We start from the raw sequence: 27,166 nt of genomic DNA on the forward strand, positions 1-27,166 counted from the left end.
CAGAAGAGGAAATCAGGCCTGGAGAGATCAAATAATTTACACAAGTTCGCAAGTTTAGAAAAATTTCAGAGAAGGAATTTGAACCCACGTTGGTTAAAGTCCAAAACCCACATACTTAACCACTATGCTAAATTGCCTGAGAACACCTCAAACCTCTCCTTAATAAGCTGGACAATGCTAATTTCTGATGTGTTTCCTTATGCAATCTGTGTTTTTCTCTGCACTGTCAGTAGAAGCAGAGATATAATTTAGGAACATCTTACTTGGCTTAAAAAGGACTCCTTTGAGCATTTAAAAAACAGTGCCCTCAAAAGCTGTCCAAGTCTGTGATGGTCACTCTTCTTGCCACGTTTTTGTTTGCCAGCATTAAGAAAAACTAAAAAAACCCTGAGGAGAAATGCCTCCCATCAAGGCAGCCTTCTGTTAATGTGTAGTGCAGGAAAGTCTGTAAGAAGAGGTTTAATGAGGTCTCAGTTTTAAAGCTGGAACAAATGTCAGCATTTGAAAACCAAGGGGGTGCACATAAAAATCCAGATTTCTGGCTTCCCCCTTTTTATTTTTTTTTAAAGATTTTATTTATTTATTTGACACAGAGAGACACAGTGAGAGAGGGAACACAAGCAGGGGGAGTAGAAGAGGGAGAAGCAGGTTTCCTGCAGAGCGGGGAGCCCGATGCGGGGCTCGATCCTAGGACCCTGGGATCATGACCTGAGCCGAAGGCAGACGCTTAACAACTAAGCCACCCAGGCGCCCCTCTGGCTTCTCTTAAAATAGAAGATCTGGCAATGCTAGGCAGGCCCTCCTACATGGCAAGCACAGGCTGCACAGGACAGCGGGCTTCTCCATGGAGTATGCACCTTCTAGTTGACCACGCTCCCCCAAACGATCCTCACTGACTTACTTTGGGTTCCCTTAACTCACAATCACTGGCAGGTCACAGCCAGTCCAAAAATTTTCTTCATTATTTGAATAGTATAATAATCAAAATTGGACTTAAACTCTAAGGGTAGTTTGATGACTGAGGAATCAAGTAGAAAAATCACTCCTGGTGAGGAATGCTGACAGGTAAATGGCCCTGACCAACTAGCCAATCTATCTTGATAATCAGGAGGTAAATCTTGTCCACTGGCCTTCTTGAATCGTGGACAACTTGACACTCAGCCATCCTGTAATATTGGTCTGTGGGTAGCTGATACTTGCCAAGGCTAGTTGGCAAAATTCGAAGATGACCCCAATGACCCACACCCTTGTAGAAGATTTTCCTCTTGAGGGGGCCTGTAACTTGCTTCTAACCAACAGAATATGGCAAAGGTGATGGACATCACTCCTGTGATTGTGCTACATGGATAGCAAACATGGAGGGATTTTGCAGATATAATTGAGATTTCTAATAAGTTAATCACAAGGGAGAGAAATCTGATTAATTCAAAAGGGGATGATGGGTCTGGGGCGCCTGGGTGGCTCAGTCGTTAAGCGTCTGCCTTCGGCTCAGGTCATGATCCCAGGGTCCTGAGATCGAGCCCCAAATCAGGCTCCCTGCTCGGCGGGAAGCCTGCTTCTCCCTCTCCCACTCCCCCTGCTTGTGTTCCCTCTCTCGCTGTCAAAAAAAATAAATAAAATATTAAAAAAAAGGGGGGGATGGGTCTGATGAGAACAAATGAGCCCTTCAAAAGAGGGTCCAAGCCTTCCCTGAAGTCAGGGACTCAAAGAGATGCTCTCCTGCTGGTTTTGAAGAAGCAAGCGCATGTGAGTTTTACAGTTGCAAGGAAATGAATTCTGCCAGCAACTGAACTTGGAAGAAGGCTCCAAACCTCAGAGCAGACCGCAGACGTGGGGGACGTCCAGACTGCAGCCCTCGTGCAACCCTAAATCCTTACCTAGAACCCAGGCAAGCTATGCCTGCACTCCTGACCCATGAAATGGTCTGCATGGTAACAAATGTACATTGTTTTAAGCTGCTTTAAATTTGTGGTAACTTGTTATGTTCAAACGCCAACAAACACGCCATCTGCCATCATTAGTTGTAATAATTCCAATAGCTCGATCTTTCAAGGGCTCACCATGTGCCAGTCACTATGCTTTGCATTCGTCAGTGTTGTCTTACTTTTAATGCTGACACACTGAAGAACCTGCAAATATATTCTTTAAGTTTCCCTCAATAGGACAGATTCATTTATAAAAAAAAAATCCTACAAATAGATACTCAAATATAAAAGGGAAAATGACAAGATTCCTTTCAGTAGTTTCAAAGCATGTCTTATTTCAAATATCTTTTCCTTCAGTTTAGCATGCATCCTAATTCCAGATTTTCTTTAATACATGAAAATTAAATTAGAGTGCCTTTGTACATTTGAAGGGCTGTGCTCATCTAAATGACAGCTGGTTACAAGAAGGAAGGATCAAGGCAAGAATCCTGCAGCCCGTTTCTGTGCACATGCGCACCAGCAGACGTCCACTCTCAAGTCAATGAGAAGGCAAGGCTGATAATTAGCATTAAAAAGGATGCGGACATTCCCCCGGGAAATAAATGGGGCTATGTTTGTAATAAAGGGGCAAGAAGAAGAGGCTCTGGGGGTGAAGAAATCGCGCGGGCCGAGTACCTTTGATTGGAAAAGATGAGAAAATCTAGTAAGATCCTAGTACTAGATGACCATGATGACAACACATGAAAATTTTATTCCAGGTCAATTTAAAAAATCCCTCTAGACAGAGTTGTGTGATCAATTTACAATGTATGCCTATTGCTATCCTTGATCTATTGGTTTATAAGTCCTCTGAGAGAATGCAGCTTACTTGCTTGGAACTTTGTGTTATTGTTTGTGCTTCGAATCAGCTGAAACGCCTTTTGAAATCCCACCGCATGCTGGGTAGGACTGTCCAGAGACTTGACGCTGCTAACGAAGGTGGACATTTTCCTCTTTGTCTCACTCGTGGCTGGAGACAGGAACGTCTTATAGCACTGGTCGAGCGAGCACGTCCTGACTGTGTCTGCCACAGTCAGCACAGAGATCTGGAGGAGAGAAAAAGCAACCTTGTTATCTTAACATGTTGAAGGCTTTTTTATATTCTTGAAGAGCCCAAGGACTGAGAGGGCCTTCAGAACAGTTTCTGAGAGTTTAAAAATAAATGCCTGGAGGCATAAATCTATCAAATTTGAAAAGGATGAGTTAAGGATTGGTAAGGGGGAGGGGCTCTAGAGTCTGTGTTTTGTTCCCAGATGAAGTCAGCAGTATGGTGTTCATCTATAACATTAAGGACGACTATTTCACGCAGAGAAAGAGCTTAGCAGTACTAACCATCCTGGGTTTCCAGCTGGAGGTGGGGGTGAGGGTAAAGGCACAGGGTGTGTGTTTTAAGCAACTAGATTAGTCAGTAAAACCTTAGGAGTTGGAAAAGTCAAAATGATGAAGCAGAAAATGTCCACAAGGCAATAGATTATCATTAGCTGTAAACACACCTGTCTCTGAGGTATCCTAGAGATTAGTAAACCTCGAGAAGCCTTCCCTTACCCCTCACCTCTCATAAATCTTGAGCCAAAGTCCAGCCATCCACCAGCCTCCACACCCTGTCCTTCTCCTCCTTAGCATAACTTCCAGTGTGAAAGTCACAGCTAATTGGAAGCCTTGACAGGAGCCAGGAAGGACGTACAAGACTCAGCTTGGTGGGGGTGGTTTTTAAGAGAGATGTGGAGCCAGAGTCGGCAGCTGCTTCCTCAAACGCTAGAAGAAAAATGAAACCACTCTCTTTCCCCCAAAGTCGTTTTAAATATGGATTTAAAACTGTGTACCATAAAACACAAGGTACTTCACAAAAGACATTCGAGGAAGAGCCAATGCCACGGGGGTCACTGGGGGTACTGGTCACCTTGTCGTGCTCGTCGATGGCACTGAGGATGACCCGGGCAGCGTCCTTGGCGATCTGAAGCTGGGTGTCCGTGACAGAGGCCCCGTGGTCCAGGATCACTACTATGTGCTTGGACTGTGGCCGGACCGTGGAGACGTAGATAGGTCTAGAAGGGGTGGGGGGGAGAAGCTCTCTGGGGTCAGTCCTGCTTTAGGTCAAAGGAGCTCAACCCAATGCAGCTGTGAACACTACAGATGTGCAGGCATTTGGTGGCTATGTCTTTTTCCAGGGATGTCTTTCTCCAAGGAAAGAGCCACTGGCAAGGAGAAAGGATACTGGCGCAGTGAAAACACGACCTCGAGACAACAGCATGTGTCTATAGAACAGGGATTGGTACCTCAGTCTTCCAAAAATTAAAGCAACTGGGAGGAGGTTAGAAGCAGCCAATCCTTTTGGGGGGTGCCTGGCTGGCTCAGTTGGTGGAGCCAGTTGACTCCTGATCTTGGGGTTGTGGGTTCGAGCCCCACATTGAGTATAGTTAAAAAAAAAAAAAAAGGCAGCAAATCCTTTGGGAGGCTGGCCTTTTCGGCACACTTGAAAGTCAATGCTCGCGGCTGTGCGTGATGCTGACACTCAAGGTTACCCAATATTCGGCTACAGAACATGGGACTGGTGGCCTCTCAGACCGCAGAGAGTGCACACGAGGGAGGGGAGGGTCTACTTGCCAGCGCTGGGTCTGCAGACGTACAGAGTGGGGCTTTGCTAAAACGGAGGCGGCCTGTAATCTGCGAGCATGCTGAGCAGCTCTGAATAGCAGGTTTGGTTTCTCTCCCCCCAGACAAAGGCTACTGCTTAAGAGGGCCCTTTCCTTTCTGTACTGAAGCAATTCACACAGGTCAGCCACCAAAAGGCCCCTTATCGGAGCATTTAAAACCATGCCATCAAATGTGTCCAAGCCTGTGATAGCCACTCTTCTTGCCAGGTTTTTGTTTGCCAACATTCAGAAAAGGGGGTGGAGGGAGGGTGGGGAAGGTCCAAAGGAGAAATGCCTCCCATGAAAAGCGGCCTTCTGCTCATGTGTTGAACAGGAAGGTTTGTGAGAAGGGGTTTAATGCGGTCTCCCTTCACAGTTTTAAAGCTGGAACAAATTAGGGGGAACTTAAGAAAGCAAATCAGCCTCAAGAGAATTCCCTCCTTTACTGACACCCCTAAAACACTAGATTTTTTCTATGAAATGTTAGATGCCAGTTGACTCAAAAAAGTCTGGGCATGAATTAAGGAATAAAAGCAAAATACAAAAAAACCCACAAAAACAAAAAAGAAAACCCAAAACAAAACAAAACAAAACACAAAAAACCTAAACTCTCAAAATCTGGCCAAGTTTACACTTTTGTTCTCAAGCCAAAAGTCCTACATTAACACTGAACTACTACTGTATTTTCACCAGTCAATACCATTAAGCCAGTAGGGAAATGTAATAAAAAGAATTCAGGAGAAATGGCTACAGAAATGAAAGACAGAATGGAAAAGAATGAAATCTGACTATCCCAACACTGACAACCATGTCAAATATTGAACTTTTTAGGTCCTCCAGTCTAGGTGAATTAAAAAAAAAAAAAAAGGCATATCTCTTTTCCAACTCAACCCACATCAATGGAAAGCAGAGTATGTGTTTCACATTGCCACAGTAAATTGTTAAGAAACTGTTTTAGAGGGATGCAAAAATAGTAACATGAAATGTACAATCTGGCAGTGGGTCCCCACAGCGTGATTGGTATCCACAGGTTCCTTTTTCATGTGCTCTGAAAACCCATTCCACACTTAGAAGGATGTGGGGAACTTGCAAAGGCCTCTGAGGAAAGCAGTTAGGGCAAGTGAAGAGATGGGAACATCAATCTAGGAGGGGAGGAACCTGGGTTACTTGGCCGAGGGAAGACAGTGTTGAGGGTTGGTTTAATGCAGATTCAGGGTAGGTATGCATGAAACCTTCCAAGTGCAGGTGAGTGCGGATTTCTGACAAGGTCCTGCTTGTCCTTTTGGACTTTCCCTCACAGGTGATTCATTAATAGCAGCATGCCATCCAACCTATCTTCTTAGAAGTAAATGCAAATTAGATGGTTCATGGTGTCTTTGGCCTCTCCTGAAATAAGCCAGACCAGACCCACGGTCATGACTTCTGGTCCAGTTTCTAAGACACTTAAGTCTTCACCAGGATGTCTAGGGAGGGAACCGAAGAAACCATACCAATGACACAAAGGTCTTTTTAGGAAAAGCAGAGAAGTAGTATTTTCCTTGGGGAACATTTTAGACACAAATTAAAGTAATGATAAAGAGAGGCTAAAGTGATGGTTATTTTGGACTCTAAAAAATGGCAAGTAAAATGAACACCCTGCACTAGCTCCAGATTTTCTGGTGTCAAACACCCTTTGCAGATACACTGCAAAGGGAAGCCGTAGGGATTCAAAAGGGAAGTATCTTTGCCTAAGGGGTTCTGTAAATTGATGAGTCTTGTCATACAAATTAGCTCACCATTACTGTCCTTCTGGCTAAGCGGTACGAACTCCCAGTCATTTCCGTGAGAAGAGCAGGATGCTAATCATTCTTTAATCCAATGTGTCCTGGGCAACTTTAAAACTTCTAGTAGCTGAGATTGCATGTACTTAGGAGTCTTTTAGGGCAGCGCTTAAGCAAAGGTATTATCATTCCTGTCTCACCAAGGATGCCTGAAGCTCAAAACCACGTGGGTGCCTCCAACAGCTTAATTTCTTTAGTGAGTACCTTGTTAGATAGTTCTAGAAAAACTCTGGGCTTTATCATTTGCCCTTCCTAGCGTTTCCACATCCACATACGTTCGCTGGTGAAATCATTCCTGAGTAAGTTTGAGAAACCACAGCTTGGAGGCAGTCATGTGTGTAAATGAGGAGTCTCCGTTTCATACAGATCACTCTTAAGCAGTAATTACAACTGTAGCAAGCAAGTCAACGTACCTACTACGATGCTCATAGCTGCCCTTACACCGGAACTTGTGTGCTGGGAAAACGGTGAAAATCCCTTCTTCCGAGCTGAAATACTGCCACTTAATTCCAGGGTTGGATTTCAGGTTGTCTGCAAGAACTAGAGGAGTGGGGAAAAGGAAATATAAGCACCAAATCCACAGGTGCAGGCAGGCATGGCTCCTTAGGCATCTGCTTTGCATAAACTGCTTGTAGTATGAAGAAATCCCACTAGATCTAAGGCTGTAAATTTTCCACTAAACATTTTCTTTCTGTCCCTTAAAAAAATACCTGCGAATAGAAAAATGTAATGAATGTTTCAGTCAAGGGAAGCTATTATTCTGAACGTTGTGTGGTGATGCTATATGTCCTGGGATGTTTTTTCTAGCATGAATGATTCATCTGCACTAGTCTCTCCCCTCGGGAGGCTGGTCCCTGTTGGACCAGTTTACACTTGCCGGGGTACATTCTCTAATGGAAAACAGTGACGTTAAGAGGCCAGGTCTCCAGAGGGACTAGACCTGTGACCTTGACCTTGCTCACTCCACAATGAGGAAATCAGCATAGATGGTACAAAGGTCAGAACCACCATCATTCAGTAAGAGCTCATGGAATGATTCCAATGTGCCAGAAGCGGGACACAGGCTTTCCTTCATGGTTGCTCATTTAACCCATGAAACAACTGTAGGACGACGGTGGTATTATTATTCCCCACTTTGGAGTTTAGAAAATACGTTTAGAGAGCTTAAGTGACTTGTCTAAGGTTTCATCAGTAAATGGCCAAGTTGGGATTTCAGCCTGGCTGTCCTGGCTCCTAGGTTCTTACCATCACACAGTATTGCCTCCCTTCCTACATACCTTGTATTCCTGCCACTGAGCTGCAGCGGGAGGGGCAGCCACCTTCTTGGGGGCAATCCTGTCCCCAAACCTCCATGAAGTCTTTCTTACCCTCTCCCACAAGCAGAGTTCTCTCCCTCCTGATGCCCTTCCACTCTTTTCCCCCACCGAATCCGTAATGAACCATACACTTACTATGTGTCGTATCCTGCTTTACATGCTGCAAGATACACACAGCTGAGCAAAAGACAAGTCTTATTGTAATAACTGATACACCAGAAGACTTACATAGTGGGAAGTGGGACAGAAAGCAATTCAGGGGGAGGAGGAGTCTGAGCAAAGGCAAAAGGCAAGTATGAGGTGCATCTGATAAGAATGTATCTAAAGCTCTGAACGCCACGCAGCCATCCTTGAGTCTGGCTCGGAGGTCGGCAAACGTCTGCCAGGGTTGCCGACCATGCAGACTCTGTCGCGACCCACCTAACTCTGCTGCTGTCGTGCAAAAGCAGCCCCCGACCTCGGTGCATGTGCGGGTGTGCCAATGACAGCTGATTTACAAACATCAGTGGCGAGCTGGATTTGGTCAGTGGGCCTTCCACTTGAGCATTCGAACTCCGAGCCCACCGTGTGAAATGCCCCGCTTGGGGGACTTAAAGCATGTCCAGTGCCTCCTGCCTCCAGCAATTACCCTGCCAAACACACACACGGAGAAAGGGCAGCATATTTTATCCTCACAAAAATCCTAAGAGTAACAAAGCAGTCTCCCCAAGTTATGGACAAAGAACCCGGCTCCGACTTTTCTGGGCTCCCTGAGGTTTCACAGGGGACAGGAAGGGCAGTGGAGGGTATGTGACCACAACGCAAGTCCCCGTCCACTCTGCCAGGCAACCTTATCAAGGTCAACACCTGGACCGGGGTGACCACACTCTCCCCTGAGACCTAGGGCTGATGTGATTTACACGTAAACATGGAGGCGGCTTTTCCTCTGGGGGTCCGAAGCCTTAACCTTGATCTCTTGTTAGCACTGTTCTTCAGGCAGCCCTGCCAAGCCCGCAAGAAAAAGGCAAACAGTGCCTTTGGAAGTAAAGCTCAATGACCTCATTTAAAAGTAACATCTGTAACAATAAACAGGCTACAGTGAGACTATTAAAAGGGGAGCCAATGAGAGCAAGAATGTTTTAAAAATAAATCAGAATTCATACGGTGCATGATACATTTAGTCTCACCACAAAAGATCATTCTGGTTCCTTATAATCATTCCAGCACTAGAGCATAAGTGTCAGGCAAGGTTCCTTAAGCCCTCCTGCTGAGAACTCCTTTGGCATCTGATTAAATTTCATGCATTATTCGGTACTAGTAGAAGATGATGGATATGATGGTAATGAGGACCCCAGGGCCCAGAAGCAATCTATCATTGTGGTGTGCACCCCAAGCGGGCCCCTCTCTGACCTAGATGTGGAGGTGAAGAGCCCTATTTTCCACACAGGCACAGGCAACCCAGAGGCGGCTTCCCCCATTCCTAGGAGTCAGTGAGATGTTCCGGCAACTGGATAACTTGGGCTGGGGTCCTGCGTGCTCACTCTTTCCTCAGCAATGCTGGACGCTGTCCAGGAAAAGGCTGGGCATACGTCCAACCTGTCGGTCCATGATGTACGGTGTTAGGCTTTAAGCTATCAGTGGGTAGGGCCTGTATTTGTCTCAACTGCTCTGCACACCTACCTCAGACAGACACACGTGAAGGTGGCAACAAATGATTTCTTCCTCACTGGAGCTCATCCCCAAGAGGCAAGCCACCACACCCTCTGAAATCCTCCAGCACCTTACCTCTCCCACCTTCTAGTTAGTGTTACTGTATTCTGGGCAACTTTTCACTCTCCCATCTCTAGATTCTGAGATCCTTGAGGGTGAGATCTGGGTCTGAGTCACCTCTGTGCCCTGGGCAGAGGTGCTCAGTTCTCTTCAGGTCAAGGCGCAGGCTCTGTGGGAGCTGCAGGGTTGATGTCCGCAGCACATGGGCTGGGAGGGTCTGCTCAGAAGTACTCTTTCTCAACTATTTGTGATACTTTTAATAAATTATAAACTCTTACTCTCTTCTAATGCCAAATCCAATTAAAAATAAATATGGTGACTCAACATAGAGCATGATAATTTTTTTAATTTGTCAGAGAGAGAGCGAGAAAGAGAGAGCGCACAAGCAGTGGGAGTGCAGGGAGGGAGAAGCAGGCTCCCCACTGAGCAAGGAGTCTGATGCGGGACTCGATCCCAGGACCCGGGGATCGTGACCTGAGCCGAAGGCAGATGCTTAACCGACTGAGCCACCCAGGTGTCCCAAGAGCAATGATAATTCTAAATAGCTTTTAAAATGATTGACACTCTGCTCTCCCAACACCACTGCCAATATAATAGGTACAGAAATAGGTAAATGGAGAGAGAAAAAGCCTACCTGTCTGATGGTTTCAGGGGACTATATATGACAAAATATATCAACTGTATATGTTACACATGTGAAGTTTATTGCATATCAATTATGCCTCAGTAAAGTTGATTTGATAGAACAGTGAAAACTTGGGGCACCTGGGTGGCTCAGTCGTTGAGCGTCTGCCTTCAGCTAAGGTCGTGGTCCCTCTCTGGCAAGTGAATGAATAGAATCTTTAAAAAAAAAAAAGAACAGTGAAAACTTACTGAGCACCATATCAACTAGTTTTATACATGGTGTGCCGCTTTTCTTTTTTTTTTTTTTTTATTAAAAGATTGTATTTATTTGACAGAGACACAGCAAGAGAGGGAACACAAGCAGGGGGAGTGGGAGAGGGAGAAGCAGGCTTCCTGCAGAGCAGGGAGCCCGATGCGGGGCTCAATCCTGGGACCCCGGGACCACGACCTGAGCTGAAGGCAGACGCTCAACGACTGAGCCACCCAGGCACCCCTGTGTGCCATTTTTCATAACTACTTTATGAGTTTGTTGCTATACCCACTTTACTGGTGCAGAACTCACTTGCTCAAGGCCCAAGTCATGATTTGATCGAGGTGTGTCTGCCTCCAAAGCCCTTGCTCTTTCCAGAACACTACAGTGCCTCCACAAGGTCACTAAATACATGTTGAATGAATTAGCATTCAACAGATAAAAAGCACACCGAGTATTTCTTGAGAGGCAGAGTAAATATATAAATATGTTGGTGTCTTTCAATCAAAATAATCAGCTGCATTAGTTTATAAAGACAAAATGTAAAGAAATGCAATTAAGAGGACACCTGACAGAAAGAAAGGCTATCGCAATTGAAATAAGACATAGGCTAAAGTGAGCATTTAATCTTGTGAGAAAAAACGAATGGCTGAACTGCTAAAACCGGCATGCACCAGCTGAGTAGCCCAATGTCATGGGGTTCGCCATTGACCCCACAGGCTGGCTTAACTGGAAAATGGCACAAACACTGTAGCTCAGAAGGCAGGTCAAGTTAATTATAGCACTCATGACTCTGATAAAAAAGCATATTTTACATAATAGAAGGAGTTTTTATGTGACTGTGAAACTATATAGCTGAGACCTCTTAATTATCCTGTAGGTGTTTAACAGATTGGAGAAGTCGTTCACAGTCAATGTGAATAAACATAAGAAAGCCAGTTGGACACAGGCCCAATGCTGTTTTGCACTTTCTATTTAATTTGGGTTGGTACTTAGGCACTAGAAGCAAGACCCTGATAAATCAGAATGGACTGGGAATAGGAAGCCATGGGTTTTGGTCCCATCTCTAAGACTGGCAAGCCCTCTGACCTTACATGTACTCACTATACAGCATCCAAAGGAATCTTTCTAAAATGGAAATTGAATCCCACCATTGCTTTGCTCAAAACCGTTCAAAGGTTTCCCACTACACCAGAGCTAGCATTAAATCCAAACCCAATAAGGCCCAGCACCCTCTGGCCCCTTTCTAATCTCCAGCCTCACTTTTACCCTCTTTAACCCACTACGCCGTACGTCAAGGGCTACCTCTTGCAGTTCTGCAAACGTGCCAAGCTCTCCACACAAGATGATCCTTAGACCTGAAGTAACTCTTTTCAACTTCTCAGAGAGACCTATCCTGACCACCCTTGATTATTATCCTCTCTAATAGCACCCAGCATTTTCCTTCAGAGCAAAAACTGGTAATGGTTGGTGTACCGATTTTTGTGGCTATGGTTCACGTCTCTTATGCAGACTTGCTGCAAGTTCCATGAGGGCAGGAGCCAAACCCAGAGCCAAATTCACCACATTCCCAAAGCCTGGTGCATGCCTCGCTTTTAGGATGCACTGAGTCAGAAACTGCTAGATGAGCCAGTGAATGATGACCTTGGCCAAGGCTCTCTTCACCTCTGTGCCCCATGAGATTTCACCATTTCCTCACCTCTAGTCTCCGAGGGATGGATTTGGACAAGGTATTTCCAAAGACCCTTTAGAAACCAAAGAGAAATAAGGGTAAAGAATGAAGGTCAATAGAAAGGAAGGAAGCACAAAGATTTGCAACTAGAAAGAGCAAATTTCTCATTGGCTTTGATCAAGTTTATGCAAAAAAGGGGTTAAAAGCAGAGGTATTCTTACTTCTAATAACTTAGAATAACTTAGTAGGTCAGCACTAAATAATTATTATTAGTGACCCAAGACTAAACAAAATGTACAAACGGTACCAAGAAATGTTTAGACAGAATGACAGAAAACTTCATATTGGCTTTTAACAAACGAGGAGGTTCCTGTGACAACTCCTTGTTCTTTAAAGGCAAGTTCTGTTCCCCCTTGGTCTCCTTCTGTGAGCCTTCAACAAATTTACTATTTTTCTCTTACAGTTCCTATGTTAATTCTAACAAAGACAAACAACTTCTCAATACCTACTGGCTTATTTTTCTTCAGCCATAACACACCAATTGTAGTCGGAAAAGCAGCTAAAAACATGCCTTTCGGGAGTGCCCAGCTGGCTCAGCTGGTAGATCATGCGACTCTTAATCTTGGAGGTCATGACTTTGAGCCCCATGTTGGGGGTAGAGTTTACTTAAAAATGTGTCTTCTCCCTTTTCAGGCATTCTTTATTTCCCATTTGAGTCTCAAGATTCACCTGCATAGTGTAGTATACTGTCTGTGGGAAATTCTAACATATGGGCCCCAGATTCCCTGGCCCCCAAATATTTCCCTTCCAATTTCACCATCTACATCTGACCAGTTCTTGGATCATCAGCCTCTCTAGTCAAAACAAAACCATGTCCCCAACCTCCTTGCCTGCCCACTTTAATGCTTAAACCATCAGGCTGATGAGAACGAGATGGATTACAAACCGCTTGTAGTTGGGCTGTGACTTTGGTTTTTCCTGACAATATTAACCACCAAAGGCAGAAAACAGAGAAAATGCTCTGTGGTAGAAAGCTTGTTGCCTCCCACCTCAAGGAACTCTGGCCTTTCTGATGCCCAGCCCAACACCACTCAGCGAAATACACAAAGCTATCTACCCCCCACAGCTTGCCAAATATAAAATACAAGAGCTGTCCTAAATACAAAGAATGGCAGACACACAAAAACACACACACACACTCCCGCAAAAGATCAGAAACTACACAGCACCTTTCAGTAATATTCTGTGCAACAGAAATCAGTTTGGAGGGGAAAAAACATTTTGAGGACTCCAACAAAATTTCTGGCATTACACTCTACATCACGCTTTCTAATTCCTACTCCTAGCTCAAACCCAGAGCATCATTTTACCACACATTCTGAATGAGCTGTATTTCATGGACCCTTAGCTACTCTTTATACTTTTCAGGAGTGGTAGGCATACTGAGTATTTGACAATTCACCAGGCACTTTGCTATGTCTTTTATATATATTATCTCAGTTAATTTTTTTAAACAACCTTTTGAGGTAGGTTTAATTTATTATTCAGGAAACCAAGGCTTAGAGAGGTTAATTTTCCCCAGCGTATGATAGCTATGCAAGAGCCAAAATAGGTGGAGCTTTACCAAAGAGATATTATTCTCATCTTATAACTAAGCATATTCTGACTCAGAAAGGGAAGAGTGACCTAAGCTCTGACCCTTGAATGGGATCCAGACCATGTAGCCCAGTAATTCTTCTACCACAACGACCATGCTAGCTAAAGTCCATTGCCAAACTTAGATTAATGACAGCTGACCCAGCTAATCCCACTGTATTTACTTCAGTCCAATACTAAGGAGAGAATATCCTCAAATCTCAGGTTCTGCTCCAAGCCCACAGCTTTTTATGTCCATTCTAGGTTATCTACATAATGCCAAAATAACCATTCCATTATGTCCTCAATTCCGTTAAGACAGCCTGGTCATGGGCTCAGAGAATTCAGGATAAACTTCCGGGGCAATCCAAAATCACTACAGGATCTACTACTCTGTCCTCTTCCTTTTAATAGACCACTCCCAGAGGATCCAAAGGACCAGGTGATCTCCAAACATTCATGGAAGGGGTAAGAGAAATTTAACAGAGTTCTCAAAGCCTGGTTGATCATCACAATCAGCTTTTGAAACCTATGGATTCCCAAGCTTTACCAAGCCAATATTCTGAGTTGCCAAGTCTGAGCTGGGGGTCAAAGAATAGGTATTCTTTTGACAAAGCACTCCAGATGACTCTGATGATCAGCCAAATTTGGGACAGCTGGCCAAAGACATTTAACTCCATTGTCCCATCTATTTCCCTAGCTTTACTTTCTTCCTAGACTGTTTCTCTATCTTTAGCATATAATCATTTTCAAGTTTCCCAAACTTAAAAAATGATTAGCAATAACAATAAAACTCTTCCTTTACCCTATCTCTTCCTATCAGGGACCTTTCCCCTTTTTCTCAGCCAAGTAATTTGGAAGAGTGGTCTACAATGATTCTCCACTTCTTGTCCTCTCATTTCTCCCTCATCTAGCCATTTTGCCTATGCCGTGGCCACTTCTCTCTAATCCCACTTTTGGATTACATTTAATAGTCTACCCAGTTTTCTCCTTCTTCCAGGCCAACTACAGTTCCATCCACTTTCCACAAAGCTCTCTGGCTCGCGCTGCTTAGTCTGTCAGTTGGTTGACTTCAAGCTAAAAAACAAATCAAAACAAAAGCCAAACCAAAACCAAACTCCTCAGATTCATATACAAGTGGTTAAAATCTGGCTTAGTGCTACCTTCATTACCTGTTACTTACTGCCCTCTTCCACAATGATCCTGGATTGGGCTGGCTACACTTTTATAGATTTCTAACTGAGAAATGTACTTACCTCAGGCACATCACCTGGATAATTCCCAACGTCTTTTAAGATGCACCTCAACCTTACAATATGGGTCAAGTAACCCCTGCTTACCTTTATCATTATAGCACTTAGCACTGTATAGTAACAGGAGTTGTCTGTTGATTTTCTCCTTCCCTTCACTCCCCTCAAAACATACATATATACAACTAGGTTGTGAGCTTGAGGGTAAAACCTCTGTCTTGATTATCTTGGTGTCTGCCCCAGTAACTACCTTATAGATGTTACCTGAAAAAAGCTCTTTATAAGAAAGTACAAGGAAGGAGTTGTGGTTGGTTCTGGGTCTCAAGCTTCGGTATTGTGTAAAATGAAGCTGCTCTTAACTGACATATAGAACATGGGCGGGGGAGGTGGTTTGAGTTGGAAGTGTCAGAGATTATGGGTTTGATTTGAGACATAAAGAGTTTGAAGTAGCAGCAGGCAGAATACAGGGATGGAGACATCTCTTTGTCCTAAGCAGTCTATGATAGGAGGCTCATTGGACTAGGAGTCAGGACATAATGTTTAGTCATCTCAATACGCACCATTTGTTGTCTGACTGTAGGTAGATCAGTTAACTTCTCTGGGCCTGTTTCTCGTCTATAAAATAGAATGGATACTTGTCTTTGGTATCCATGGGAAGACAAAAGTATAAAATGGTTTATGAGGTGCTAAGAGGCAACAGATTGATTTTCTTGTGTGCACTGTGTATTTGGACTCAGCATAGTTTCATGCAAACGCAGGATGATATTATTCATATGCATGGTCTGTGTCACTCTATATACCTGAGATATTTATGTATGCCAATTTGCTATGAAGCCAAAGAAACCAGTGCTACCTTACAAGCAAATCACAACCACATTCTTTTCTTTCCTAAGGTCCTTCAAAAGTCTTGGTTCTTCGGGCGCCTGGGTGGCTCAGATGGTTAAGCATCTGCCTTCGGCTCAGGTCATGATCTCAGGGTCCTGGGATCAAGTCCCGCATCGGGCTTCCTGCTCCTTGGGAGCCTGCTTCTCCCTCTGCCTCTCTCTCTCTCTCTCTCTGTCTCTCATGAATAAATAAATAAAATCTTTAAAAAAAAAAAAAAGTCTTGGTTCTTCAATTATAAAAATGAAAAGCACCAAGAAAATTCCTGTTTCATTCATTCATCAGTAAGTACTTGCTGTGTACTGGCTATGGACACAAGATTGGGAACTCGACACGCAAAAAATAAAAGGAGCAGAGGGTCAAGTAGATGCCCAAGATAAACACTTTAATTTCTAAGAATGTACCAAAGAGTAAAATAATAAAGGAGAGAGGTAGCTGAGGACCCCACTGAGCCTGACGACCCCACCTCAGCCTGACTTCTCCCGCTGCTCAATCCTGCTTCCTTCCCTTTCCCCACAGGCCACCAGTCTCCATCTTAAAGTGTGCCCCACTAGCAAACCCAAGCAGTCCCACAGACAAAGAATTCTACCTGTGAGCGTGAGCAAAGATGACAAAGATGCTGGGCCCTGAGGAATGAGCAATATTTTACAAGTCAGAGGAGGCAGGCACTATATTCTAGGATAAAACAGTAACATGAGCAAAAGCGTGGAGGAGTGATGGAGATTGAGGACTTGAAGAAATGAAAGTGACCTCGTGAGGGGAGAGGGAAGAGGAAGAGAAGAAGATGGAGTTGAAAGGCCTCCATCTTTTTCTTACAGGTGAGCCACCAGAGGTTTTTAAGAAATGGAGTTACAGAGCAGATATTTGCAAAATACCTACAGTGTGAAGGATATATTTAAAAGGGAATAAAAGCAGAGAAACCTTTTGGGAGGTTTCTATATTAATTCATCTTCTAGAAAGATCTGTGAAGATCTAAGTTTATGGCATTAGCAGTGGAGAAGACAAAAGGGATTCAAGACTTATCTCTGAACTATGGAATCTGAGCCAAGTTGCCCCTTCAATGAAAAGGGGACAATGAGACCTACGTCACAAGTCAGTATGACAAGCAGGAAGAAGGACACACAGAAATGCCTAGTGAGGTGACTTGTACGTAGTAAATACTTAACAAATATTCACTCACCAACACTCTCCTTTGATCACTGATTTAAGGGAAGTTAAATCTGTTAAAACCTGGAGAAGTACTGGGTAGAAAAAGGTGAGGAAGAATTCCCAGTGTAACCAGGATGGAGGTACTGCTAATTGGGACAGTAAGCCCAGACTGCGGAGAAGTTTAGGGAAAAGTTTGTTTTCTGTTTAATTTTTGAGGTAGCTACAGAATCATCACAGAGACATGTGTGTCTTAAAGTTGGTTACTCAATAAATAAACTCAAATAGGCCACGGCTGGAGAGAGAGATCTGGAATTCCGCAGCATGTGGCCAGAGCTGAGGTGCTGGCTAAATTGAGAACATTTGGGGAGATAACATTTAGACGTGATGAAGGTGGTTAAGAGAGGACATGTGGGGACATCTACCTGAGGACAAAGGAGCTTAAGAAAAAAAATGAAAAGGTCTGAGCAGAGAAGTAAGAGGATAAATGGCACAGAAGAATTTTATAGAAACCAAAGGATGATAGAGCTTCAAAAAAGACGTTTACCTGTCAACTACTTCACAGCGGGTCAGGAAAACTGTGGAGGGATCACTTGGAATCCTTCCAGAGGGCAGTGATAGAGTGAAAAATTGGAACAATCTGAATGTTGAACTGGAGTAGACTGATTAATTCAAGGACGTTATACAATCATTACCCCCAGGATCTAGAAGTATATTTACACATATACAAAGGAATGTTCAGGATACATTTGTTAACTACAAAAACAGAAAAACAGAAAACAAAACCAGGCTATATCCATGATAATATGTATATGAGATTATATATATGAGACTATATGTGACTAATAAAATCTTCTGCAATCAGTATAACAGGGTTGTTGTAACAAACTATAAAAAAGACTAGACTTTGAAGTAGCTTGCATTACAGGGCAGAACTTGAAGGGATGCTTAATTTTGTGGATATGCGTATACACACACACACAAATGTAAACTGAATCACATAGCCTCAATAATCTAGATTCCTAAGTGACTGAATAGGTTTTAGATGTTATATGAATAATTACCACATTTCTAATGACACTAATGCAATCATGAAGCTGGGGCAAATAGGCATAAAAACAAACTAGAGATTCCCAGGTTGGCTGATTTTTATGCTTTTATTTTAGGTTTTTAGGAAGAACACAGCTTTTCACTGCATTGGCATTAGCATATGGAACAGGTCATTTTCATGGCATTTGAAAGCAGACAGAAAAACCTACAACACAGAGCCCATCTTGGTCATTCACAGAAGGAAGTGATGAAGCCACCGAAAGCAGCAGCCTCCAGTGCCCATCTGTACCTCCTGCAGCATTTACCGGTGTAACATGACTTACAGATGCCCCCGACACCCCGTGAATCCCGTTTCTCAATGTAGACTGCAACGCTACCAAGATCGAAGTTTGCAACTTCAAATGATGTCTTTAAATCAAACACCATAAAGAAAGTCCAGGCACTTTTTCTTTTCGCAAGAAAGACTCACTCCCACGCCACTCACACCTCAATTGCATAACTCAAGAGAGCAAGAGGCAACTTTCCTTGGACTCTTCAAATAAATTCTCTTTAGGGATCAGGCTACCCACAAGAAAATAGCTCAGCAGGAATTAAAAAAAAAAAAAAAAGAGAGTGAGAGAGAGAGAGAGGGAGGGAGAGAAACTAGGGATAAAAGCAGGAAGGAACCTGAGCAAAACATTGCCAGCACCATAATGGAACGTGTGCATTGTCAAATGCTAGTCGCTTGAAGGGAATCAGGGACAAGGAGTCAGTTTAGAAAGTCGAGATCTGGCAGGGTTGGGTTTAAGAAAAGGGATACACATGTGTGTTGGATGGATGGACACATGAACTAGTTTTGGGTAAATGAAGCTAAGAATAGTTTACAATTTATGTGGGTCTGTTTCCAGCTAGTCTGAAAGGCAATCTGAAACTGTGTTATCAATTAGGAACCCATTGATGGATTATATACAGTCTGAAAAAGCCTGAGGCTGGACATCTTACAGATGTAAATATGAGACATGTGATAGCCCACGAAGTACATTAATTCTGCTCTGAAAGAGGGCATGAGCTGGAGAGGAGGAAAAGGGGGAGCTCTGAGGTCACCCTCCACCATCTACCACTCCTCTTACATTACAAATGACTGCTCAAGAATGTGGACTTTGGGATGCAGCCACTGCTTGGTGGAATGTCACACAACTTCAAATACAAGCAAGTCCGTTCTCAAACACCTGAACGTTGCCAAAAACTGCTTGTAAATCTAGCTATGTCGACTGAGCTGAGAACAACTCTTGTTAGGTAGGATGTTATACTTGAGACATGCTTTTAGAAACAGCAAAATTCAAAATCGGATCTTTAACCATGTACCTATGTCCTCACCATCTCCTTCCTCCCCTCCTGGTTTTTCAAACTCTCTCCCCATTCACAAACAACTACTGTAATAAAACAGCATTTTGTCAGGATTCCCAATTATGTGTGCAACTGAGTTCTACTCTAAAACCTCATTTATAGAAGATAAACTTAATGTAACTAAGAGGTCTTCAATGCCTCTTTCTCTGCCTCACTCTTGGCTGATGATCGTGCTTTCTAAGTCTCTGAGAAAACAAAATCACTAAGAAGGGAATGTCTCTGTGTTCCCGACACTACATTGGTCATTATGGGCATCCCTGCACACTTGCTCTTCTTTCCCTCCTCTTATTAAGAACGAACACTGTGCTTTTGGACTACCTCATTGGAATCCCACCATCTCTTGCCTAATCAAGGGAAAGGCTCCAGTAATTATCTCTCTTCTTGCTCTTGGGTCTTTAAGCTTTCCTCTACTGGATCATTCCCTTTGGCACATAACCTGCTGTAATTTCTCTCAATTTAAAAACACTCTCTGGACTATACATGGCACTCCAGTTTTCCTTTCAGCAAACCTTGGGAGTTCATGTACTTACTGTTTCCAGCTCCTCTTATCCATTCTTAAGAGCCTGAACTAACCAGGATCAGCCTGTCATTCTACTGTTATACCAAACAACCTCTGTCAAGTTCATCAATGACTTCCATGTTCCTAAATCCAATGTCCGTTTTCTTAGCCTTCGTCTTACTGGGTCTACTTAATCCAGTTGATCTCTCCCAGCTTCTTGAAATACTTCTTTCACTTGGATTCAAGAAGATGACTCTCTTGGTTCTCCTCCCAGACTGACTTCCTTCTCAGATTTCTTCAGTGCTTCCTCTTCATTTCAGTGATCTTTAAATGGTAAGGTGTCCTAAGACTTAGTCCTGAACCTCTTCTCTTTTTTACCCATAGCCACTTGCTAGGTGATCTTTTTGGGTCTCATGATTTAAGTATTACCTATACACAATGAATCTCAAATTTCAATCTCTAGTCTGACCCATTCCCCAGATTCCAGACTTGTATAACCAACTGCCTAGGAGAACTTTCCACGTGGATACCTAATAGGCATCTCAAACTTTGCGTTTCTACATCTGAAATGTTGGCTCCCTGCCTGCCACCAGTATTCCCCATCATAGTGAATGGCAACTCTGACCTTCTCTTTGATAAGACCAAATATCTTGGAAGTCCTTCCCAGCTCTTCTCTTACTCTTACATATACTCCCCATCCCTATTCAATTCATTAGCCAATCCTAATGGTTCTACCTGCAAAACATATTCAGAATCCAACCACTTCTCACCACCTCCACCGTTATTACACTATTAGTGCCATTGCCACCTGCCACCTGGATTTTGGAATAACCTCTTAAATGGTCTCCCTGCTTCCACCGTTGCCTTGCTATAATCTTTTCTTGCCACAGCAGTCCATAAACCTTTTAACCTAAGTCAAGTCATGACTCTGCATAAACCCTTTTTCCTCCTTGCCCTGACCTCCCCACCACCATGATCTCCTATCTCATTCATGGCAAAAGCTGAAGTCCTTATAAGGGCCAGTAAAAAAGGCTCTTGGTGATCTGGTCCCCAGCTGCCTCTCTGGTCTCATCTTCTACGATCAATCCTTGCTCGCTGAATCACAGTTACAGTGGCCTTCTTGCTGTTACTTAGCACACTAAACACTCTCTTAACTCAAACCCTTTGCCTGGGATACATTTCCTCCAGTTTTTCTTATGGTTTTACAACCCCACTTATTCAGATCTCACTGATGAGCCCTTTCATAAAGTAATAAGACTCCTTCTTCTCCCTCCTCCCTCCTTCCCCTCCCATCCCCAGTCAAAAGTACCACTATGTCTCATCCCTGTGTTATTTTTCCTCCATAACATTCATCATCACCAGACATGTATATTTACTTGTCCTTTTGTTTAAGGTTTATGTCTCCCAGCTCCCAGAATATAAGTTTTTTGTTTTGTTTACAGCTGACCTAGGACAAAGGAAAGTGTTTACCACATAGAAGGTGCTCAATAGGTATACAATATGACTATTAATGATGGAGATAGAACTCAACAATATACTCATTATTAGAAACAATGAATAGATATAAAACAAGGCAATGAAGATGGAACCCTGGCTATGGCAGCTTCCAGATCCTCCAAGGCCTGGCCCACTGAGGTGAGGGATCCTGGCAGGACAGTGTTGCTTTGGCTCCCAAGTGAGCATGCACCACCCTCCGTATGGCTGGCCCAGCCTACACTTTCTTATTGTCCCAATCACACAGCCAGAAGGGGAATGGAGCTTTGCCTAGAACTGTGACACCTGACTGAGGATCTACTATCAGATATGTATTATGAAAGGTATTGTCTACCAGAAAGGAGTGAAAATATATTGCGAAGTAGTCTGTAATTCCTTCTTGCTTTATTTCCCCCTCCTCCCCCCCACCCCCCGTTATAAAAGCAATGCACGCTTAGTTTAAAATTAAGAAAATCAGGGCACCTGGGTGGCTCAGTTGGTTAAGTGTCTGCCTTCGGCTCAGGTCATGATCCCAGGGTCCTGGGATCGAGTCCTGCATCGGGCTCCCTGCCTCTCTCTCCCTCTGCCCCTCCCTCCAACTCTCCCTCTCTCAAATAAATAAAATCTTTAAAAAAAAACTAAGAAAATTGGTAAGAAAAATACCCCACTATTCTACCACTAAAAGGTAACTATTAACATTTATGTGTGAGCCCTTCTAGATCTTATGTATACAAAGTAGTATTGGACTATATTTTTTCCTTATTAATTCAAATACCCAGAAGTTAACATATTTTTAACTACACAAAATGTGTATATGTGGGGTACATTTATATCCGATTTTATTCAAAGATTGCTATTTTGGGGTGCCTCGGTGGCTCAGTTGGTTGGGCCTCTGACTCGTGATTTCAGCTCAGGTCATGATCTCATGGGTTGTGGGATCGAGTCCCGTATCAGGCTCTGTGCTCAGCGGGGAGTCTGCTTGGGATTCTCTCCTCTGTCCCTCCAACCCTGTGCACAAGCTCTCCGTCTCTCTAATACATAAATCTTTTAAAAAAAATTGCTATTTCAAGCTCAGGTCTTCAGACCCAACCTGTCTTGTGTTACTGAGCATAACCGAGGGAAAGGTAAGCACTGAATTTGGGAACTAGAAAATTTAAGTTCTAGCTCTGTGTTCTGTGCCAGCTATGGAATCTTCTGTAATTCATTTACTCTGCCTATTTCATGTCCTTCTGTGCTCTCTTATTTTTTATGAAAAATATTTTCACTGAGCTTCTTTTCTCATAGCTAATCCCACCTGCTCCAGATGGCCTCCAGATTCTCTGACCAATTTAAAAAAAAAAACTGAATCCATTATGTATTGGTCTATACAATATGTACCTGGCATATCTAGGTTGACCATTTAGCCAGCAGCTAGAGTTTTAATATCCTTAAGCGACAAAGCTTACAGTTCTTTCTTTCCAGACTTACTAGATTACCTGATTTGTGTATACAACTCCCAAAGGCTACAGTTCTCTCCACAGACCATGACTGGATGGGGCTCTGAAAGTAAATATTCTGTCCCTCCAGCTTCTCTAAGGTTTTACATGTCTGCAAGAGACCTGGAATTTGGGAAATACAGTCCTTCATGTCTAAGATTAGATCCTTTATCTCTCCAGTAATAAGGGAAACCTTAGGATCCTTCTGAGCCTCAGATTTTTCCTTGGTAAAATCTAAGGATTGAAACTGGTAGGTGATCTCTAAAGGTATTTCCAGCTCTTAAAAGGGGAAGCCTTTAGGTTCTGAAGCCCATCAACCAACAAGTGTACATAACAAGACAAACAGGGTGAGAAATATAGACTGGAACACCAGGACAAGAAAGCAAAGACACTATGTCCCTTTGGAACTCTATAGAAATATATATACAGGTACCCTAGTAGTTATTAATACTGCATATGACTAAGTCTTAACAAAACTGAGAACAAAGTTCAACTTCAATATATAGCATCCTACCACTGTTTATTAGAAATTCTCCCTTATCCTTTTTTCCAAAATACCAAGACAAATTAAAAATTACAAATAGGGAATATAAATTCAATACTTTTTACTGCAAAGATAACCGGGTCTCTAAAATAATCTTTAAAATAACAAATGTAAAACTCCTAACAAATGAGATAATGAAGAGTCTAGCCATATGTATACTATATAGTAAATGCTCAATACAGTTCAGCTCTTTTCTTTTTTCCTTCCCTGAGTGTCAACTTTCCAGAAAGAAATATCCAATTTTACGGATGATATTTTCTCTTCAAATCTTAAGGGAAAATGTCTAAAGCAATACATTTATTCAACTTGAATGTGGTGGAATATAGTTCACCTTTATAAACCAAGGGATTACTGACCTGAATTTAAATCTCGTCCTGGATTGAAGGCCCGGCTATTAACAGTGGTAGAAAGTCGATCGCAACTAATTGTTCTAGATACATTGGTATTAAAGTTCCCATCAAATCTGAAACAATAGAAGAGAATTAGCAATATTTATTTAGTGGTTATTAAATTAAAAAAAAAACCAAACCAACAAAATAATTCGTATTGCATATGAGGGCAGCTCATAAATCGTATATTGTGATTTAGATTTTAAACATTGAAAAGAATCACTTCACAAGTATGGGAAAAAATATCTGCTTCTGGAAGGCTTTAGAAATCAAGTTCAGTTCTAAGGAGATTAAAAAAAAAAATAACCATCCTTTGATCCAATTCTTGCTGCAATGAATTTGAGTCAGGTACTATTGATAAAATCATACAGAAAACAGATTTGACAAAATTCAGACTTAAGCTCTGATGTTATATATAAAACAAGTCTTTAAATTATCTTATCTGAAAACCAGTGACAAAGAACAAAAATAGTGAAGGAAAAAGAATGTTTGTGGAGTAGGAAACATCTAGACTTGATTCCCTGCTCTGTCACTATTAAACCTGTGACTCTAGACAAACTCCAATTTTCTGAGCCTCAATTTTCTTATCTAAGGAAGAAAATAAAAAAAAAAAATACAGAGATAACAGTTCCTCTCATGGTATAGAACACATAGTTTGCACATTCTGGATTGTAATGTAAATAAGGTGAAGGTCTTTTTGATTTCCAATGGTAGTGCAATGCTAGGACTAGGGCTAGAACAACACTAGTCCTCTGGCTAGCTGCTGATAAATCAGTGACTCATTCGCTACAGCAAACAATTATCTGCAAGAAAATAAGAGGAAAATGTACCATCTCAATCATATATAGTCTCTATGAGTACTTTTCTTCCTACAAGTATGTTTAAGTGAACTTAATCCAGAAGTAACAAAAGCAAAAAATCTTAAATTTCTAAATAACCCATTTGGATTTCATATACTGATAAGACTCCTGAAATTTCTAAGAGTTTCCCATGAAATTAACTCAATCTGAAATTAGGGTTTTTTAAATTTGTGTTAAAATGTATACCTCAGCTAATAAATGCCATTGATGAAATTCCATCTGCACAGGGAGAGAAGCTACATGACCTAGAAGTAACACTCCTAAAAATCAAGATCCACTTGATTTTTCACATGAACTTTGATATCCGTCGATCATATCTCATCATATGAAATCTCCACTATGTTGAATTGATTGTATAAGCAAGGGGACTAGATCTTCACGTGGTGCGTTGGGCTCCACAACAAAAGTTAAACAGCTTTGTTTGGAATACATATCATCTCAAAGGAAGAGGTAACTGGATTTTAAGAGAACTTTAGTTCAGCCTCCAGCCCAGGACAGAATTGTATCAACACTGTCAACTGTGCCTCCAAGGACAAAGTTGCTTCACCAAAGTTGCTTCTAGACAAGAGACCGCTGCCTCAAAAGCCACAGATGGAGAGAAAAGAAGAAATTAATACATCAGCAGCTGCCTGTGTGCATGCGGGCAAAGCAACATAATCTCACTATCCCTCGCTTGTAGCCTTTGAACATCTGTGTAGCAAGAGCGCACTATACAGGGAACTCACCTGCTCTCCTTGCCCTACATAGCCCCGTTAAATCTATTCCCTCACATGCTTTTTAATGAAAGACCACAGAATACTGAGGCTTTGTTGGCTGGCTCTAGTCTCTATCACAACTGCTAAAACTCTGCCATTGTAGTGTGCAAGCAGCCGAAGAGCATTCGCAAAGAATGAGTGTGGCTGTGTGCCGATAAAACTTAATTTTCAAAAATAGGCAGTGTGTCAGACTTGTTTCACTACCCCTGGCCCAGATCAGGGCAGTCCAAGAGAATTCTCTGAAATGATAAAAATGTATTATTTTTGCATTGTCTAATATGGTAGCTACATGTGGCTATTGAGAATTTGAAGTGTAGCAAATATAACTTAGACGCTAAATTTTAAAAGTGTTTAATTCCAGTGAACATACCAAATTTTCTATTTTGCATAATTTTATCTTAAATGTAAATCATCACTGAATAGTGGTTACCATATTGGACAAGTACAATTCTGTATGTTTCTCTGGATTATTTATCCAGTCAGCCTTCAGGTCTCTATTCACTTATTACTCTCCCAGAAAGTCCTATTCTGACTGTGGATGATTTCTCATTCTGTATCAAATGCCTCCATCTTCTCTCAAAGCATGTGCCATAATTTTTAATTTATGGCTCCATTTGAGTATTTTTCATGGGTGGATTCTTATCGCTATATGAACAGACAAGATCTCCTTGAGGGCAGGCACCGCTATGTATATATAACACTCAGCATTGTTCTTGTCAAATCAGGCACTCCTATTCACTGATTTTCTGTAAGCATCCGTGGTGCCGATGCCTAGTCCTGTTCTGGGCTCCCCAGAAGGCTCTGGAAGTCCAAGCAAAAGAGGACCATAACTCAGATGTATGGTTCCTAATTCCTGAAAGTCTACCATATCAGAATCACCTGGGATGCATGTTGGAATGCAGATTCCTAGGATCTACCCTAGGAGAGTCTGATTTAATGAGTCTGAGGTAAGGCCCAGGAATCTGACTTTGGCAGGCTCTCCAGAAAGGAGAAACCCACCAATCTTGCTGTGTAGATTCCTTTAGAAATAAAGCAGTAGGATGGTTTTCTGTGTAAACACAGGTACTTCAAAGTATGCCTCAAAAACAGTATGCCTCAAAGACAGAAGGTCTTCCAATTTGAATCAAGAGAACAGAGTAATTTGTAGATGTGCCTGCAACTCACATCTGGACTATGCTGTACAAATTACAAACCCCTTTTATTTTTTTAAAGGTTTTTATTTTAGTTATCTCTATACCCAACGTGGGGCTCGAACTCATGACCCTGACATCAAGAGTGACGGGGTCTTCCGACTGAGCCAGCCAGGCATCCCACCCCTTTTAGACCTACCCACTTCACAACTGAGAAAAGTGACACCATGAAGAGAGGCTTGAACCCATCATCCAACTCCCTGTCCAAGGATGAGCTGCACACCACACTCCTTAACTTAAGTGACACATAATGAAGAACTTGCTAAGAGGGGCAACTCAAGAGTCATTGACAATTTCTCCCGGGAGAAGTATAAGTTTGGTGAGAACCCCTGTCTCCCTGGAGTCTCCATGGCCAAGACCTGGGCTATCAGCCCACCCCTTGTGAAGTCTGCAGCCTGGCGCTAAACTCAAATAGACTCCGCATGTCTTTGTTAAATGAACGGTTGCCCTGGGTACCACGGCAAGGAAATTATTATTTTTTTTTTTAAGATTTTTTATTTATTTATTTGACAGAGAGATAGAGAGCACAAGTAGACAGAGTAGCAGGCAGAGGGAGAGGATGAAGCAGGCTCCCCGCCGAGCAGGGAGCTGGATGCGGGGCTCG

At 42.6% G+C, this 27,166-nt stretch overlaps 1 protein-coding gene across 6 annotated transcripts in view; it reads right to left on the reverse strand.

The window, feature by feature from the left end:
• Positions 1-27,166, reverse strand: part of CACHD1 (cache domain containing 1) — a 199,993-nt gene that overhangs the window by 50,506 nt on the left and 122,321 nt on the right. For 5 of the 6 annotated variants that reach the window (XM_045897497.3, XM_064589023.1, XM_064589024.1 and 2 more), the window contains 4 exons: positions 23,725-23,831; positions 6,831-6,957; positions 3,865-4,009; positions 2,794-3,010 (listed from right to left, as the gene is read on the reverse strand). In XM_045897497.3, coding sequence (XP_045753453.1) covers positions 2,794-3,010; positions 3,865-4,009; positions 6,831-6,957; positions 23,725-23,831 — 596 coding nt within the window. Of the gene's footprint in view, positions 1-2,793; positions 3,011-3,864; positions 4,010-6,830; positions 6,958-23,724; positions 23,832-27,166 lie in introns of those variants that run through there. The other variant, XM_064589027.1, reaches the window with a different exon arrangement.

Source organism: Mirounga angustirostris, unplaced genomic scaffold (genome assembly GCF_029215605.1).
Source record: "Mirounga angustirostris isolate CCGP_5_RB_7025 unplaced genomic scaffold, mMirAng1.0.hap1 SCAF_4, whole genome shotgun sequence".
In the NCBI taxonomy this organism is placed as follows: Eukaryota; Metazoa; Chordata; class Mammalia; order Carnivora; family Phocidae; genus Mirounga; species Mirounga angustirostris.